This window comes from Panthera uncia, assembly GCF_023721935.1.
Source record: "Panthera uncia isolate 11264 chromosome B3 unlocalized genomic scaffold, Puncia_PCG_1.0 HiC_scaffold_1, whole genome shotgun sequence".
Classification (NCBI taxonomy): Eukaryota; Metazoa; Chordata; class Mammalia; order Carnivora; family Felidae; genus Panthera; species Panthera uncia.
Window position 1 is genome coordinate 135,741,687 of NW_026057582.1, and position 18,745 is coordinate 135,760,431.

At 49.5% G+C, this 18,745-nt stretch overlaps 1 protein-coding gene across 1 annotated transcript in view; it reads right to left on the bottom strand.

The window, feature by feature from the left end:
* Window positions 1–6,587: 6,587 nt before the first annotated feature.
* NTRK3 (neurotrophic receptor tyrosine kinase 3) overlaps window positions 6,588–18,745 on the bottom strand; it is a 281,699-nt gene continuing 269,541 nt past the window's right edge. Inside the window, exons 13-14 of the mRNA XM_049614067.1 lie at window positions 10,257–10,391; window positions 6,588–8,667 (exon numbers count right to left, since the gene is read on the bottom strand). Coding sequence (XP_049470024.1) covers window positions 8,549–8,667; window positions 10,257–10,391 — 254 coding nt within the window. The 3' untranslated portion in view covers window positions 6,588–8,548. The remainder of the gene's footprint in view (window positions 8,668–10,256; window positions 10,392–18,745) is intronic.

An 18,745-nucleotide genomic window follows, 5' to 3' on the forward strand; every position in this document is an offset into this window, starting at 1 on the left:
TGTGACCACACCATAACTCGGTGTTACCTAAAGTGTGTGTGTGTCAATCTATTGGTAGGTATTAAGAGAAGTCTATGTTCAGTTAGATTGGGAAAGTGGTAGGATAAAAAGGTTTATTTAAAGGAGGACTTCTCAGAGCCTTCTATATCCTAATGTGTACTGTGAATCTGTAAGAGATTGGCTATACCGTGTAACATTCTCCAAAGTTATTTGATGGGCTCTTAGGAAAGCATTGTTGCAGCCAATGGAAAGGAGAGCACTTGATCCTGACGACATTGTTTATTACATCGTTTACCTAATAACTGGAGTAAGAGGAAAAGGTTTCTCTGAACACTGAGGACTCAAATTGAGAGAGAGTCATATTGCAGAAACTGAAGTTTTGCCCAAAAAAACCCGATCAATTCACATGAGACAATAGTTGGTCAAGGGATTGACCCTCTGAAGCAACTAAGATGGCCAAAAACGCCATCCTGAAAATACACAGTGGGTTATTCTGGTCTTCTTCATGACGATATTGGCCCTTTGGTAACAGAGGTAACTAGTGGCAATTGCCTGTTATGGTAGCAAAAATGCCAAACCGACAGCCATAAAGATGGAAGGATTCCATGAGTCATTCAAACATGGACTCAGAATTTAAATTCTCCCAAGAAGGACATTCTCAGAATCTATTCTATATTTGTGATGCCTTCTCTGCTCCCACTGACTGTGGGAAAGAACGGACTGAGGTTCTCACTGGCCCGCTCGGCATCTGGCTCCCTCTGAAGTGAAAGGCTTCAGTCCAAAGCTGTGGCCCTCAGATAAGAGCTGCCAGAGTCACGGATCCTGGATGTGACCTCTTGGCCAGACCGAGCTTGTAGAGACCGTGGCTCATGACAAAAATTGCTGTGAGATTTCCCCTCAGGCTGTTATGTGAGTTTTCTCTCAGAACTAATAGCAAGAGAAGGCTAACACTCCAGTGTATATAGAATAGACAGGCCGGACTCAGCAACTAGCCTGCATTCTGGAATTTTCTTTCTCCCTGAGACTGTCTGAAGGAGGGTCTGGGAGGAACACTCACATTGGATGGCCCAGGGGACACAGACTTTAGGACTTGCCCCTTCTTGACTTTGGCAGCAGGAGGGCAGATCTTGGGGACAGCCTGTCCAGCCCATGCTGATAAAGACTAGGAATGAGAGAAGTCTCGTAGGTCCGGAGGTCTCCTGTGTTAGGGATCTAAACCTTCTCAACTTCAAACTCAAGGACTTTCCATGGCATGTGTTCCCGATACCCCCAAGAACCTTGGCTGTGTGAAGTAAATATTACCCCAGGCCTGTTCAGCCAATTAGAGAGCCACATCACAGACTACAGACGCACCTCCTTCCCTTTAGAGCACCTGTGACCCCTTCCCGCAGCCCCACACCCTCTCTTTCCCCTGAGAAGTCCATTTGGGAGTCAGGATAGCATGACCTTTGGCCAAAGGCTGTCGCAAGCCTTGCAGAGTAAAGAACACGGTGTCGCAATTTCAAAACAATGACCCAAGGACCAAAACAGACCAAAACTGGCGTCAGCTTCAGAGTAAAAGGAGGTGGCATTTCAGAGCTCTATAAAAGAAGTGTCACCCGGCCACATTTGACAGCAAGGAAATCACCTTTCTGGGGAAAGAAAGGTCCCTGCCCTTCTCACTGCAGGACGAACGTGGGGACAAAGGAGGGAAGCCTGTGTCTTTTTAAGGGAGACAGGCCAATAGCTCCACTGAGGCCCGCAAAGGGGGAACCCAGGTTCACGCCGCTGCCGTGGCAACAGCTCGCGGGCGGCAGAAACTGAGGAGGGAAGAGAGCCACGAAGGCAGCCTGGGTGTCACTACTGGCCACCAAGGCCTCAGGCGTTACTCACCAAAGTCAGGCTTGGCCAGGGCGGGTGGGGTAGGGGGAGTATCCGAGCTGACAGGACGCCCTGCCCCCCGAACTGTGACGAGGCCAAAACGAGAGAGCGCCACCCCGGAACTCATTCACACCTTGGGCTGGCTCGCTCCTTGGTCTTCAAACCCTTTCCACTGCTGAGTGGGGAGTGTCGACCATCACTCCAAACCCTGATTATCGCTTGACACTGCTCTGACAGGGGCGTGGGGAGACGTGCTCAGCCTCTCTGCCTCCCAGAAGAGCCACGCTCCATTCCTGCCACGCCGGGTACCCCTCTCTCCGCTCTCAGCCAAGTCCAAGTTAAATTCCTCTACTTCAGAGAGGCCTCTGTTTGCAGAGAGGGTCACGGAGAAAAAACCACGACCCTGAGCCGCTCAGGGTGGCGTTGGTCATGTGCAGAAAGCTCGCGTGTCTCCTGTCTGCTAGGCTTGAGAAGTGTCACCGAGGCCCTCGGCCAGGACCTCTCTGCGGCTCTGGCTGTTCTCTGGGAACTGGGTAATCCTGCCTCTCCCCTCTCCCCTCTCCCCCAAATAGTTCCAAATTCCTTCTCAGAGTGCACCCGCATGGACAGAGCCGTGCCTTGGGCTGGAGGCCTTTGGCACAGAATCCGAGCCAGCAGCATCCTGTACGTCCCTGCGGGATGTGGGATCCTCAGAGACCCTCCCGCCTGCCTGTTCCTTGTTTAGGGCAGCCCACGGGCCTTATCCAGGTCTGGTCCCGATACCTCCTCCTTTTCCCCAGCTCTCACCGTCCCCCGCCCGGGAGCACACAGAACACTCGAGCCACACACTGCCATCCACCTCGAGCCCAGCACGGTGCGGAAAGACGACTTAGCCTTCAGAGGTCTACACCCAGATATCTGGTGATGGAGGGGAAGTGTCCTGATGGACGGGGATGAAAGTACAGAGAGGCCACAGACCTCATCCCCCATGCAGAAATCTCCCTGAGCAAGCAGAGCTTTAATTCCAAGGGGACCCCCTGGGTTCCTTGATGAGCCACCCACCGAAAAGGAAGAATTGGGATTAAAATCCTACCTAAATGGATCTCAGAATCCTGATGGGATTTTTGAACCACCTCCCAAAAAAGCAGACAGGGGACCTTTATCTCTTGCCAGCAAGCTCATCTCCTTCAACTCACTTTGGGGTTCGAGTAGGGTTGAACCAGGAGTGTCACTTAGCTCTGAGAGTGGTGTCAGGTCCAGGCTGAGGTTTTGCGGAAGGTGGGAAGGGGGGTGTGGTCACAGGATTTCTAACAGCAAAGGGCAGAGCTGGAGCCTCAAGGCAAACGTGGGCTTTGCCTACATCGGCCCCACTGAAGGGTGGCGGGGGGGGAGCCCCAGGCCCCGTGGACAATCTGGTTGCAAACCAGGCTCCCCGTCCCTCCTTTGCTCCTTGCTGCCCCGTCACCTTCTCCACTGTCACACGCCAGAGTTGCTCTCCATTCCTGTTCTCCCCAGAGCAGCCTCCATCACTACCCCCCCAGCGCCTCCCTCCTCCTCCCCTCATTTCTCTCTCCCTTCCAGAACCACTGCAGCAGCAATGCAGGAGTCTACCCGGAGCTCAGGCTCCCTGCACCCCGAAGAATGAAGGCCCCCTGCCTGATCCACGTCCGGCATGGCTGCATTGATCCACCTGCTCTTGTCCAGCCTCTGTGCCATCAAAGCCCCTCTTGCCCCTTCACTACTGTGTCAGAGACACGGGAGTCTCTGCTCGTGCCTGGGCTCGGCCTGTGGAAACCGGGCCCGGGCAGGAGAGGCATCCCGGCACAGTCCCACCTGTGCTGAGGTCACACCTGTGGCTGAGAGGTGGCGGTGAGGACGTGGCTGCTGTAAGCTTGGCGGAAGGAATTCCCACACAAGAGGGAAGAGCCAGGGCAGCCCAGAGGCCAGATTCTTGGCTTCCGCATTACACGCGCTTCGAGTCGGTTCTTTTCCCGGGTAAGAAGCATGTGGCTGAGTTTCGACACACCGGGACGTCTTTTGGGTGGGACAAGAAAGTTCGAATACGGACGGGAAGGGTCAGGCAAGGATCTTCCTTCCTTCCACCACCTTCCTGCCCAAAGCTGCTCACACTTGCCCAGACGTGGGCAGCCTCACCCACCATCCTGAGAATGGGGTGTCTCACCCAATAAGCCCTCCCCCAACATCAAAGATGCCACCATCGTCTGCCTGGGAATCTTGCCAACTGCAAGCCAGATCATTCATCTTAGACCTAAGACCAACCACGCTTTCGGGTGCCCGGGGTCACAAAATGCTAGAATGGGATAAAGAAAAAACTCCCCAGATATTCTTTTCTGGGGAGTCTTTAAAATCACCGTGTTTGAGAGGTGCCAGGAGGAGCTTAGGGAGGATGGCATCTAGCCTCGGAGAGCCCTGAAAGACTTGTTCACCTCGGGAGGGGTGGCTGTGCAGCTCCCCAGGACTGCGGCCTTCCAGAAGCAACAGACAGGCTGCTCTGTGGAGCACACTGTGAAGTCCAGGAGGCCTCCTGTCAGCCCTGGTTCTGCCGGTCACCAGCTGTGAAAACCAGGGCTGGTTACTTTCTGAGCGTCCGCTTCTTCCGGGGTAAAATGTGCCTGGCTTTGAGCGGGTCTGCATAAGGGACATACGGTTGTTGTTAATGTCCCACAGGTGGGCCCATTCTTTGGCGCTTGGCAGCCAGTTCCAGGATCTGGCCATGTAGCCCTTGTGAAAGGCTCTGGGCCTCTCCAGAGCATGTCCCTGGAGGGCCCTACCCCTGTTTTCACCACTGTCTTGAAAGACACAGTGAGTTTCCTGCTCTCCAGGCTCCAGAGAGTAGGGTTCAGAACCGTTGCTCCTCAAACACCCCTTCCAGAACAAAGATCCATCTAGCGCCCGGCAAACACACTGGCTTCATGGCCTGCGTCAGCTGTGGACCTGAACCACGGGACCAAAACGTACGCTGAGGTTCAGGAAAACCACCGTGAAATCCCATGGGGAAGATTCCAAACCCGGAAGGCCTTGCTGGTCCCCGGAGCCTCCCCGCACGAAGCCTGTCCAAGGCAGCATCCTTCTGGGCTGAGCGGTGCTCTCTGGGTCTGCCCTGCACCAGCTCTAACTGCCCCGGAGGCTCTAACACCAGAGTAAACGTCTGGGACTTCGGGGCCCAGCAGGAAAACAGAGTCCTGGGCACTAAACGTTGCTCTCCCTGGCTCTTTAGACTTTTCAGCTCTCCTCAGATCTCACTCCCAGCACAAGGCCTGGCCTTGCACCTCACAGGCAAAATAGAAGCCACCAGACCAGCCCTCCTGCCCTTTGCTGCCCCCAAACCTCTAATCCCTCATCTTTCCTCTTGCCTCCTGCTGTGCTGGAACAGCCCTCCCTTCACAGGCCGGTGGCACCCCTCCCTCTGAGCTGTGTGCTGGTCCCCTCCTCTTCTCAGGGGCCATTTCCATCCATCACCTCCTCTCCCAAGCATCCAAGGCTCCATGAATTAGACCAAAGCAAAGGTCAGATCTCTCTTGCTAAAAATGGAAGTTTTCCCCATAGCCCCACCCCTCGGCGATCCCAGTTCCAGACCTGGGACCACCGAGGACAAGGGAATGCAGGGCTGGGGCAATGCCCTCCCCAGGCCGTTCTAGAGGAGAGGAACTTCCATTTGGGGGTCAGGCTGGGGGGAGCTCAAACTCAATTTAAACAGATTAAATCAATGAGGGTCAGGAGGTCCCTGTTGGACCTCCGCCTTGAGCTCACCCACCTTGCTCTACCTGTCTCACTGTTACCTGCTAAGGAGGCGAGATCCAACAGAGCCTGCTGAGGCCCAGTGAAAGGTCCAATCCCACCCAGGAACCTTTCCTCAGTCCCTGTCTTCCACTCTTGCCCCAGATGTCCTGCATACAGAGTCCCTCCTCCTAGGTGGAAGATGTTGTAAGTTACAGAAGGCATGGCAACCCCTTCCAGCTGGGTCAAGGCCAGGAGCCCAGGGCACACAGCCGTGCCCAGCTCACTTATGCATTCTACTCTCGGCAGGACCCCCATGACTGCCTCCCACTCCCCGAAGCCCACAAGAGCCCCATGGGACAGTCCGGCCCACCTGAGGGTGTGCGTGCGGGTGTGTGGATAGGGTGTCCCTGAAGGATAAGCAGACTAGCCTGTAAGCCCAGAGCCCAGTCCTCCTCTGGCAAGGTCACGTCCTCAAGACCCAGGGAAGGTACAAACCGGCTCCATGTGAGGGAAAATCCTATCGACTTACTGGTGCGAGGGTCCCTCGGTTCTACTCCCCAAACCTGTTACACATCAGCTCTGAAGAAACGATCTCGATAAGCCTCGGCTGCTCAGCAAACAGAGTAGTCTCCCAGACACCAAGGAGGCGAGGGTCTCGGGGGCTTGAGCAGGGTCTGGAGGAGTCAGGTTTGAACCTGGCCTCTGCTTCTTGTGCTGTGTGACCCCGGGTGAACCACTCGACCTCTCTGTGCCTCTAATTCTTCCTTGATAGGATGAGGAAACAGTTCACTAGATGGACTTGACCTATCTGGAGGAGTCTCGATGAAAACCACCAGTGCAACAGAGTACAGACACTTTTGTAAACAGGACTGAGCTAAGAAACTTCTTTAAAAGAGTAACAATTAAATAGGTGTGGCGGGAAATGTGAGAATTTCTGGATCTTTAACATTCTTTGCAGAATTGCCAAATAAGAGGTCTGATGCAGTCATTTCATTAGAAAATAAAGTGTTTATTAAGAAACTATACACTGAACACTCCTATAAGTCTCTGTGGAAATACAACGCCCCATTGTCATAGCACAAGGTGAGAAAATGGCAGAATAAAGGATGCTGGGGTGGATGGAGCCTGGCAGGCTGGAAATGAGGTAATGATTTACAATAATTAAAAACATCATCCTCAAGCTTACTCCTTAAAGCCACACTCGGGAGGAGGCCCTGGCCCAGAGGGTCAGCAGGACACGGTGGGGAACAGCCTGACACGAAGCGTTGAGGGGCAGGGTGGCGGGGAAGATGGCAGGAGCTGGATAAACACGCATCTCAAGGCCCTGGAGGAAACCTGAATCCCCACATGACACTCTGGATGCTACGGTGTCTGGGAGGCCACCCCAGATCCGGGCCAAGAACCTAGAAAGCTTCGTGGTTTGAAACCCCATGGAGGCATCTGCAGAATCAGGCTGGGAACCCGGCACAAAGAATCACCATCCACAGGACCCAGGAAGGACAACCTTAAGCGGGACTCTTACTTCCCACGTCAACTTGCCAAAGGCAGAGACTATTCTCTATTACTGTGCGTCACCACCCCAAAACTTAGGGGGTTAAAAGCCACCACCATCTTGTCCGAGGAGCTCCCCGTGGGAGACCCCTGCTTCACACTCTCCGCCGTCCCATCAAGGGGCAGCCTGTGCCAACTTCCCACGATGGAGGCGCCTGGGCCAAGCCCGAAGTCCACTCGCCCAACACGGCAGCAAATCTGGGAGAGGTTCAGGCTCTACCACTGTGCCTTTCCTATCAAAGCTGGGGAGAGGCATCCCTTACCCTTTCCCTCTCCCCAGTGGATTACGCTGAAAATGGTGGGGGTGGAGGGAAGCAAACCCCCTCTTTGGGAGAGGGTGGCCATGGAGTAAGGCATGAGTCAAAGCAAGCAAAGTAAACACATATATTGACCAGAGAACAGGATGACACTTCCATGAGAGGGGCTGGAGGAAGCCAATTTTTCCTTCTCTTCCCCTTCAGTTCATCTTGGCCTTGAACTGGTGATTCCATTGGGTTCCGAAAGTTCTGAGAGTCAAGAGTAAGTGAGAGTGGGGGTAGAGAGCCAATCCTGGGATCAGGGACTTGTAGGAAGGGCCTTGGCCCCTGGCTCCCTCGGTCCCTTGTGGTCCTAGCAGGATGGCCAACTGATGGACAAGACCTCCCGCAGCAAAAGCTTGTCAGGACTGCAGATCTAGGGGCCAAGGAGTTTTCTAGTATCACACTCACTGTGAGCCATTCCAGAAAGAAGAGGAAGGTAGGGGGAAATGTGTCCAAAAAAAGTATGGTTTTCTCCACCAAAAAAACCCTCAAAAAAACCAAAAATATATATATATATATAGAAAATGATTGGTTTCCATTCTTTCCTCTGAGACCTAATCTGGTGCCAACACTTGGGCCTGGCTCCCCCTCTCTCAGCGCGTGGTCTCCACCTCTGCTTAGCCGCTCTTCCCCGCTGGAGGCTGCAGGGCGATGAGGTCACTAAGAGGACAGCCTGGTATCCTAGGGAGAGCCAGGGAGACCCCACGCTTCCAGGCAGGGTGAGTGAGGCCGGAGCACGGCTGGGCTTCCATCAGGCTTTTCCGTGCTGGTTGGGTTGTTTTTGTAAAGCAAGAGAATGGCTAGTGTGTTTAAAAGGTGGTTCTTGGTGCACAGGTTTTTAATTCTCTTTATCGGCTCTAAAGTTGGTGGCAGGAGATGCCTCGGAGGCCGGGAAAAAAGGAGCACAGTGATGACTGAGGGAAAGGGCGACCCTGCCAGTGGCGGATGGGGGAAGACACCCATCTCGGTGGCGGTAAAGGGTGCAGGGGCGCCGGTGGCTCATGCGGTTTCTACTTAGCATCCCCGGATCCAAAGAGAACAGCGCCTACAGCTTCCCACCTCTCAGAGGGCCCAGCCTACCAAGGTGACATCAAAACAGGGAGGCTTAAAAGGAGTTTTTAAAAGCCATGACGTCCTTTGCTGAAATAAGCACTGACATCCTCAACATAGATGCCATGGTTAAGAGGCTTGGAATGTCCGGGAAGGCTTATTGGATTCAACATAATTTCTCTGAAACCTATAAAAAACAAAAACAAAAGAACAGAAAAACAGAAAAAAGCAAAATAAAGTAAAAACCAAAACCCCCAAAGAAGATCAAAACTAGGAGGGGAGACGGACAGGGGGCTTGAGGGGGGTGGGGGAAGAGGGAGGTACGGACACAGATCTATCGGAAACCGTCAAACGAATTGTCAGCAAAAGGGAAGGAGAGGGAGGAGGGGATTAACTTAAAACCAAGCGTGGTCAGAGAAACTGGAAACACTCCATTTTGCTGCGGCCTCCGCTGAACCGAGGAAGGGAAGGGAGTCAAATATTCAGGGGCTCGGGCCTTGGATTGTCACGGAATAGCAGAACAGCCTCATCTAGGGAAGGGCACAGCCACTAGGGTCACTGGGATGGGGGGAAAGGGGCCGGAGGGAAAGCGTTCTCAGAACCTGCATTGCTAAGGGATACCAGAGGGCCACTTCTAACCCTAGGAGCTGGAATTCTATAGGTTGCCTTGACCATACCCGCGGGGGTGGCGGGGGGGGGGGTGGGGGGCGGGGGGGGGGGTTGGGTAGGGCTGGGAGCGGAGCGTTATTCTTCCAAGCCTGCCAGCTCTCTCTCATTGACTTTTGGTCTCATTTCACCGGCTCGGTGGAAATTTAGGAAATAACGGCTGTTCTCGCAGCCTTATCGTAACTCCAAGTCTTACAGAGGATAAAAACGCCCTGGAGGAATGACAATGGCGGCCACTTGCACGACAGCTCAGCTCCTTTCCGGCCACGCTGCCATAGACTGAATTAGGAGATCCAGAGACGTGGGTGTTCCTGATCAAATCTCCAGATGGAGGTTTCTCAATCAACCCCAGATTATAATAATGTCTGTGAAATAACGTCTGTCTAGAGTGTGTGTGTGTGTGTGTGTGTGTGTGTGTGCGCGCGTGTGTGTGTGTGCGTGCGAGCACGCACGTGCAGACAAGACAGGAGCAAGCCTATCTTCTCATGAAAGCTACAGGCAGGTTATGTGAAGGGCACAATGGACAGCTGGATGTTGGGGACGTGATGAGGGCAGACTGAGCTGGTTGCACGGAGACTCTCCCCTCCTCATTCCTGGATCACGTGATGCTCAAAACACAGTGGAGTAATCTGGACACTGGGAGCTCTCCATCTGTAGGGAGCGGGGTCACATTTGTGAAGACAGAGGGAAACTTCTTTGTCTGTGACATCATGTTTAGAGAGAGGCTCAGCTTCAGGATGAGAGGTTTCTGCGATAGCTTCCCCGTGCTAACCAGGGACGAGGGCTCTCTTGGGTCTGAGGTGGAAGGGAAGGCAGGCCACGGGTCTGGGCAGCCTGCCTGGGAGGTGTGGGACACCACTGTTCCTGTCCAGGTTGTGGTCCCTCTCTTGCTTCTCCCACACCCTTCGCCTCGGCCCTATGACATGTCCTCCCTGGAAGACTCCTCTGACCTAAGGGATTTTTAGTACCAATCCCACACTGGGCACCTACTCATCCCCCAGTCCTCTGGGACATACTGGAGACTCCATGTGGTCTTAAGATCTGAAGAATCAAAACTGGTTGGGGGTGGGGCCTGTACTGCATACAAAGATGTCAAAGGAGGTAACTCACCATGTGACCTTGGGTAAGCCACTTCCCCACTCTGGACCTCGGGCTCCTCATATATATAGTGAGTTGATGAGACTAGATGATCTCTATTGTCCTTCAAGTTTAATATCCCATGATTGTCTATGTTTGAAAAGACCCCTGGCAGAAGAGGCAGACACGGGGGAATTAATGGTCAGTATTGAGCCCCAAGCACAGAAACAAGGGGACGTATTTTTCATGTGCACGATGCCAGAAGCAGAAGCCAGGTGTTCCCCGATCCGTAGTCAACACTTGCTTTACCTAGAGGGGCACCTGGTTCATCTCATGCATACGGTCTACAGACACTGTCCTCACAGTATCACACAGGAGCATTCAAGAACTGCGCCAGGGGGTCAGGGAAGGTTTGCCGTCCCCATGAACTCTGTCCAACCCCCTCGCTAACATCCTTGCCCCCCACCCCCAATCCTCCTTCTTGGACCAGAGCAACCTGAACGTGTGCCCATCATTGCTCTTCTGGATGCCATTCCCAGGGCTGGAAGGAGGATTCTTATCACTTAGGTAATGGCCCTGCAAGTCCCAAGACCCTCTTTCTGTCCCCTTCTTTCTCCAAGAAAAAATTCAGCTAATCTCTAAGAGGAAAACAACTTCATAAGCGGGGGAGGACGAGGAGATGGGACATGGGGCGGTGGCGAGTTTGGTCCCTCAAAAATCTTTCCTGCCTGAGTTAGGGCATAAACAGTTGGAACGATAAATGCTGTTGGTTCAGTAGACCCAAGGACTACAACTCCTATGAAAGGCTTATCGTTATAGCTGGAGAGTGAAATCTCCTTTGGAGGCCATGCAGCATCATGGGTCCTGGAAGGCTCCATGTTGGATCCATTAAAGGCAGGGGCCAAGCCTGCCTAAGCCTCTGCCAAGGTCCCTGAAGCTGCCTCCGTGAACATGAGCCTTTTCCCATATTAGCCGGGATCTGAAGTTTGTTTTCTCTGGAACTCTTTCCCAGGTGGAGCCTTTCCAAGATTCTAAGTGCTGAATCCTGATAGCATAGGAGGCACTGCTCCAAGATCCTCTATTCCTCCCCCTCTTGCTCTGAGCAGCCCTGGAGCAGGAAGGAAAAGGCATCTGCTTGGGGGAGGGCAGGGGAGACCGGGACCACCGTGGACACTGACTGGGAAAAGCACAGATGGATGCAGGGAGGGCCGAGGAGGGGCAAAGCCACCTCCAAAGAAGGCCTTGCTCACTGTGCCCCCACGGACCCCCGTGCGTCTAACCTTTTCCTCCATCTGGTGACTGCTCTACACAAAGTCGTGCAGCATAGAGTTCACTGTGGGCGCTCCATAACTCAGAACAGAGCCTGGTCTTCAGGGACTGTCTGGTATAGGTTTCCTGAGAAGGGAGCCAGAGACTCTGGGATAGTTTGGGGAAGGGAGGGGCGCTGGGAACGCAGGCTGGGGGAGAAGGGGCGCTGAGCACCCACAGTACTGGATGAAAGGACCGGAGCCAATCCCCCCGGGCCAAAAGCAGGTCAAATCTTCAAGGGCAAGTGGTTCAATATTCACTGCAGCAGAGAAGGGAGGGTTCCAACGGCCGTGCAACACAGAAGGGGGCCTAGACCTTCAAGCCTCTCCACTTTTCTGACAGCCTCACAGATCCCAATCATCTGTCCCTCTCTGTGGTCTCACCACGGCCCCAGAGCCGACCCCTGGCCTTGGCGACCTAGGGCTCCCAGCTTTCTGGCACCTGCCAGCGAGAACTTCCTTGCATCTCCTCTGCCTACACACTCCTCACATGGCTTCGGATTCTCCCGGCCTCCTTTTCTGTCCCTGCTTCTTCCTTTTGTTATGTGACATGATAATTTCGTTACCTAACTCCATAAAGTGGTTTAGGTTGTGGCCTTGATAAAAGGCCCAATACTGAATGGAGCTCTATTGGATTATTTTCCAACATTTCCTCTTCGAATGTATTTGTTTGTCATCTTCAAGTTGCTACATCACACGAGTGCTTAGCACTTATATTGAGAGAAGCACTTTATACTCAACAGTGGGCTGAAATACACAGGAGTCCTGGCGCTGAGGTCATGGGTGCCTTGGTAGGGAACCGGAGGCCCAGAGCAATTCAGATCCTTGTCCAGAGAGAGAGACAGAGACAGAGACAGAGAGCAGGAGGGGACAACAGGACAGATGGAAGGGCAAGAAGCCTGCTCTGCACCGCACCCCAGCCAGGGGGTATTGTCTCCATAGCCTCCTCACTTTTCCCAAGGGGTAAGAAGGTGAGAGGTTTTGAACCATGCTGCAGGAAGGCACGGACTGAAGAAGGGAGCTGTAACATGTCCAGCTGTAACAACCCTACCACCAGATGCATCACTGAGCGCCTTGGCATCCAAAGATCTATGTAAGTTAGGGACAGTGCCAGGTGATGCCTGTGGCTAATTCAGTATCGCCCAGCATCCTTAAAGGGCTGATGTTATTAACTCCATTTTAAATGTGGGAATACTAAGGCTCGATAATATATTTAAAAAACAAGCAAACCAACCAAGTTCACTTGTGGCAGAATCTGATGCTGACCCAAGCTCTACACAACCCCAAAGTCCTTATACATAACTACTTTGCAGTATGGCTTCCATTTATTGAAAATCAATATTCAGGGAAAAGAGGCTGAGATGGAGGTCAAGGCAGCAGTGGTGGGGACATTCTGCAGGGGAGGCAGGACTTTATATATGGCTCCCTCTACAAGACCCAGACGGAGGACAGGAGTCATCCTTCCTCACTAACGGCTTCCCTGGCCAGGGAGATGAGCGTCCCATGCCCGCCCCTGCCCTCCTCCAGCAGGTGCCTGGTCTAACCTTACCCCAGGCTGCTTCATCTTCTGCACTGCCCTTACAGTAACACTTTGCATGGCCTAGGACCTTCCAAGTAAGGAATCCCAAACTGTGTCTACACATGGACTCCTTCATTTTGATGGCACTTCTGTGAGTTCAGCTCAGGAAGGATGAAAAGTAAACCTGATGAAAGAGAGATGGTAATGAGTTTGGAGAGAAGAGCAGTTACCCAGAATATTGTTACGCCCATAGCAAGAGTGTGAAGTATCTGAGAATACCCCTAGGAAGCCAAGCATGGTGCCCAGGAGAACTCTCTCCCCAGCACCCTCCCCTAGGCCACTATGTAAACAAGAAGGGACAGGAACGAGTGCATTATGGTAAAGAAAAGCTCCACCACAGGTCTCTCTTTCTGCATTTCCTGCTTGTGTGGGGTCATGGAAAGAAGGTCACCAGGGAGTCCTACTGGTCCCTGGGATAGGACCTTTGTTCTGCACCTTTGGCTCCTGATGTGGCCACCGCTCTGTCTTCAACCTATGTTCTTTCTTCTCCTGCCATTAGATGCAACAGAAGGCCGGTAGCAATGACCCAGGTGGGTGGGACTCAAATGCCTTGGCTTGCCGTCCATGATACAGCTTGCTTAAAATTCTCCTCTCTCTTCTTCTTTTATTCTGAGGTTGCAAACCTAACCTATAGGCCATATGTGGCTCCAGGACGTGTCTTTTTTCGGCACAATTTCTTTTTAAAATTTTTTTACTTAGTTGCCAACATTTAAAACTCGGGAGATTTCACATTTAAAATTTCCACATTGCTAGCTTCCCTTGAAAATCCAAGAGTGCTGGCAATGCTGGGCCAGCTATTTCTGCACATTGACAATCAAGAGCAACATGGCAGCCACTCAATTTAGACAGGGCACGTGTTCTCTGCTTTTCCATGCACTCTACCACTCCCTGTTACCGTCTACCTGGCCCCTCGACTTATTTTCAATACCTGCATGGTTTGTCTTAGCGTTTCCTACTCTACAGTGAACACAAAGCCAGCACTAGGTTATGGGCTGTGCACTAAAGGCCAGGAAATGCCATCTCAGCCAAGCCTTGCTATCTGTCCCTGTAATGACCAGACTATGCTCCCTCTCGTCATGGCTTAACACCTACATCCAAGGGACAAACCTATCTCAGAAGGCAGAGGCAGTTCAGGAACCCAACCGCACGGGTAAGAGGGCATTGTGTTTGGAAATAAAATTCCCAGTGAGAAAACGTGCCGAAGACTGAGCACAACGCCGCTGTTGGGGAGAAGGTGGCACTACAGCACCGTCACTGGCTGTGTGTTCCACGCTGCTTACACGTATAAGGCACCTGATCAAACGCTGTCAAGTGCCAGCTATCAGGCCTCTTCACACAGCCACTCCATTCCACGGGACATGATCTGACCCAAGTATCCCCATATCCTTACGCTGACAAACATGCTACAAAGGGTCCCACAGGCTGCTCAAATGTACTTGGCTGCTGAACTGAAACGTCCCTCTTGTACATTTCCTGGCTAAGAGTGTGGAACGGAGATTCCCCAACGTCAGTATGCAGTGCCTCTTCTCGTAAAGCTGCCTCAGTACAACCCGGAAAATAAACGATGAGACCTCCCTGGCCCATGTGCAGAGTCTGGTTCCAGTTGTGTGCAGATATTCTGAGGGAGGGGGCTGAGGCTGAATGTACCCCAAATGTGGCTTAGCGCATAGAATCATGCCCAAAGGAAGTCAGTGGGAGGGCATCCACACCTGGGTGATGTAAAAGGGCACAGAACATTGAGATCCTCAGATGACAGCAAGAGGCTAGCCCCTGATGGAAGCTTGAGCACTCTGTGACTCTTCCCTGATGGGTATTTTCAAGGCTTGCACTCAGAAGCAGGAGGATGTGCCCGGGGGCTCCATCCCTGGCATCAGGAAGATTGTCCCAACAATAAGTGCATCTTGGCTGAAAGGGGTGAATGTTAGTCCCAGAGAAAGGGAAATTTCTTCCACTCTAAGACGTGGATGAAGTGACCACTTAAAATCAAAATACTCCATAAGCCATGGAGCAAAATTAGTCATATGTCCACCATTCTCAAAATTAACCATATAAGGGACAACCTGTAACGGCAGAACGTCGCCTTCTCTTGTTGAGCTGAGAGGAGAGGGAGCCTCAGGTGTTGAGAACCGTTATCCTCATCCCTCCCCTTCCACTCCCTGAACTTCAAGATGGCTGTCTTTACATTCAGCACATTTTTCCCTTTCTTGACTTTTTAATCTTTTCAATTGTTTGAAATATTCACGAAGTATAGACAAGAGCAAAACTATGTGCTCACCACCCAGTATCAACAACTGACAATATTCTGGTATCTTCTTCCCAAATTTTGAGAGAAATAATACATCACAGCTATGGGTCTGAACACAAGAGCCTGTCCACGATCCTGCTCTGCCTTTATCCCAAACCAGAGTTAACCACTTCCCTGAAATAGATGATCATTTCTAAGCACCTCTGAATAATTTTGCTACCTAGGTATATCTTGATACACACATCACAGCATTATTTTGCCTCAACAAGGGACGTTTTCTAGATTTATCTATGTGGATCTATGTTGATCCAGGTAGCTTTCATTAATTTTAACTGATGTAGTTTACCATGTGACCATACTGCAAATCATTTATCTGTTCTACCAACTGCCATTTGTTTCCATTTTCTCATTATTCTTTTAAAAGTTGCAATAAATATTATTGCACAAGTCTCTTCATGTGAGTGTGGGAGAGTTTCTCTAGAGCAGCAGTTGGCAAACTTTTCCCACATAGGGACAGACAATGAATATTTTAGGCTTTATACAAATCATCAAATCTGTTGCCACTACTAAATTCTGCCATTGCAGTCTGAAGGCAGTCACAGACAACACATAAACAAATAACCATGTTCCAATAAAACTTTATTTACAAAAATAGATGGGAGCCACTTTTGGCCACTGGCCCAAAGGCCACCATTGGCCAACCTCTACTCTAGAGGTTTGTTACTCAAAGTGTGGGCATGTGGACCACCAGCAGCAGCAGCTGGGAATTTGGTAAAAATGGAAAATCTTACATCCCCCTAAATCAACATCTGCATTCTAACAAGCTCTTTAGGTGATGTGTGTGCAAAAAAAAAAAAAAAATATTTGAGAAGAATGGCTTTAGAGGATTTCCTTATAATTTAGTGCATATAAATCCTTCAGTGTATTCTTTCATGTTTCCCCAAAGTGATGGTACTAACTCATATTTCCAGAATCACTAAACAGGTGAACTTCTTGCCCTGTTATCTCCATATCAGATATTATTTCATGTGTGATAGATGTTATCTCCTTAAGGTTTTAAGGTGTATTTCCCTGATTACTACTCAGGTTGTGTATCATATACAATGTGTGTGTGTGTGTGTGTGTGTGTGTGTGTGTGTGTGTGTATGTGTGTGTTTAGATAGATTGATAGATATGTAAAGTATATATCTGTATCTATAAATAGATCTGTAAATTGTGTGTGCTACACACACACACACACACACACACACACACATATAGGTTGTTGGTCTTTTGATTTGTAGGAGTTTGTTTATTCTGTCTACAAATTCTCTGTTGGATACATGGGTTGGAATTATATTCCTCTAGTCTATGGTTTGTCTTTTAAGTTAGTATATGGCATCTTATATAGATTTGTTTTTAAATTCATGTAGTCAAATGGATTAATCTTTCACTTTACGATATTTATAATCTGTATCTTAAGATTCTCCCTCCTCAAAGTCAAATTATATCATCTTTGCTTTTACATTTAACAATCTACCCTAGAGAAGAACTGCAAATAATTGATGTAGAGACTCCTCACTGAAGGAGGTAGAGCTTCAGTCCCCACTCTGAGTATGTGCTTTGCTTATTAGGTTAATTTCAAAGAAAATGGTAAAGGGGAAAAGTAACTTTATAGTGGAGAGGGCACCTGGGTGGCTCAGTCAGTTAAGTGTCTGACTTTGACTCAGGTCATAATCTCGTGGTTCGGGAGTTCAAGCCCCACGTGGGGCTCTCTGCTGTTGGTACAGAGCCCACTTCAGATCTTCTCTCCCCTTCCCTCTCTGCCCCTAACCACCCCTTTCATGTGTGTGTGTGTGAGTGCGTACACACACACACACACACACTCTCTCTCTCTCTCTCTCTCTCAAAAGTAAACATTAAAAGAAAAAACTTTACAGTGGAGAATTTTGGCAAACAGTGCCTCAGCCAGGTGACTGAAGTGAGCCTCATCAGTGACAACATGTTATCACTGTGATGTGATGTGATGTGATGTGATGTGATGTGATGTGATGAAAATGGCACTTACCTCTGTGATCTTTCTTCCTAAAACCCATACCCCAATTGACAAGTCTAAATTGGAAGACATTCTGCATAGAATCTGACCAGTGCTCCTCAAAACTGTCAAGGTAATCAAGGACAAGGAAAGTCTGAGAAACTGTCATAGATCGGAAGAGGCAAAGAAAACATGATAACTGAATATAATGTGGTATTCTGGATGGGATCATGGAGCAGAAAAAAAAAATGGGGAAAAACCAGTGAATCAGAATAAAGTATTGAGTTTAGTTAACAGCAATGTACTGATTCTGGTTTCTTAGTTGTGACAAATGTATCATGGCAATACAGGATGATTACAACAGGGGAAGCTGTATAAGGGAGTTCTCTGTACTATCATTACAATTCTCTGTATATCTAACTATTAAAAAAAAACCCTTTTGAAACAAACAGTTCTACTTTTAAACTTCAACCAGAATTTACAACTTATTTTGTGACTGATATGAGGTGATAATATAACTTTATTTTTCCCCTTGTGGTTTTACATTATCGTTCTTCCCTTTCATACTGATTTGCAGTGACATATCAAAAATACACACTTACCCACACATCTGTCTAGATTTATGTAACTATATACATAGGTGTATGTATGTATGTTTTCTAAGTACTTAAAAAAGTATTATACTTTGGCCTGTTTGTCTCTGCTGTCTTAATTACTGTAACTTTATAATGTCCTCTTGTCTACTGTAACAAATCTCCTCAATCTTTACCTTCTTTTTAAAAAAATACCCTAGGTATGGTCTTTAATTCTTTCATATGAATTACAGAATAAGCTTATCAAGCAAGTGCCTTCAAAAACCCTGCTGGGATTTTTTACTGTATTTAACTTACAGAGTTGAGGGTGAATCAACAACTTTATTATATCAGTTCTTCCTACTCATGATGAAGATATATGCTCCATTTACTATTCTTCTATTATTAATAATGTTTTATATTTTTCCATAAAATCTTGCATATCTTTGTGAGACTTATACTTTTTCAGAGCTTCATTTTTTTAGTTTCATTCCATTTTTGCTACTGTAAATGAGATTTGTTTTCACATAAATTTTCTAATGGTGTTTAGGGAATATATTGATTTTTGTTTATTGATCTTGTATTTGGAATTCTGCTGAACTCTCCAGTTAGTTCTATAGTTTTCTGATGTTCTCTGTAGGGTGATCATAGCATTCATGATTAGGAGAGTCACCAGTCTTTCTAAGTCTTGTATTTCTTTTCTTGCCTTATTGCATTGGCTATGATCACGAGAATATTGCTGAATAAAGGTCATGATAACCAGCATCCTTATCATTAGATTTGTTTCCATGTGTTTCATGATTTT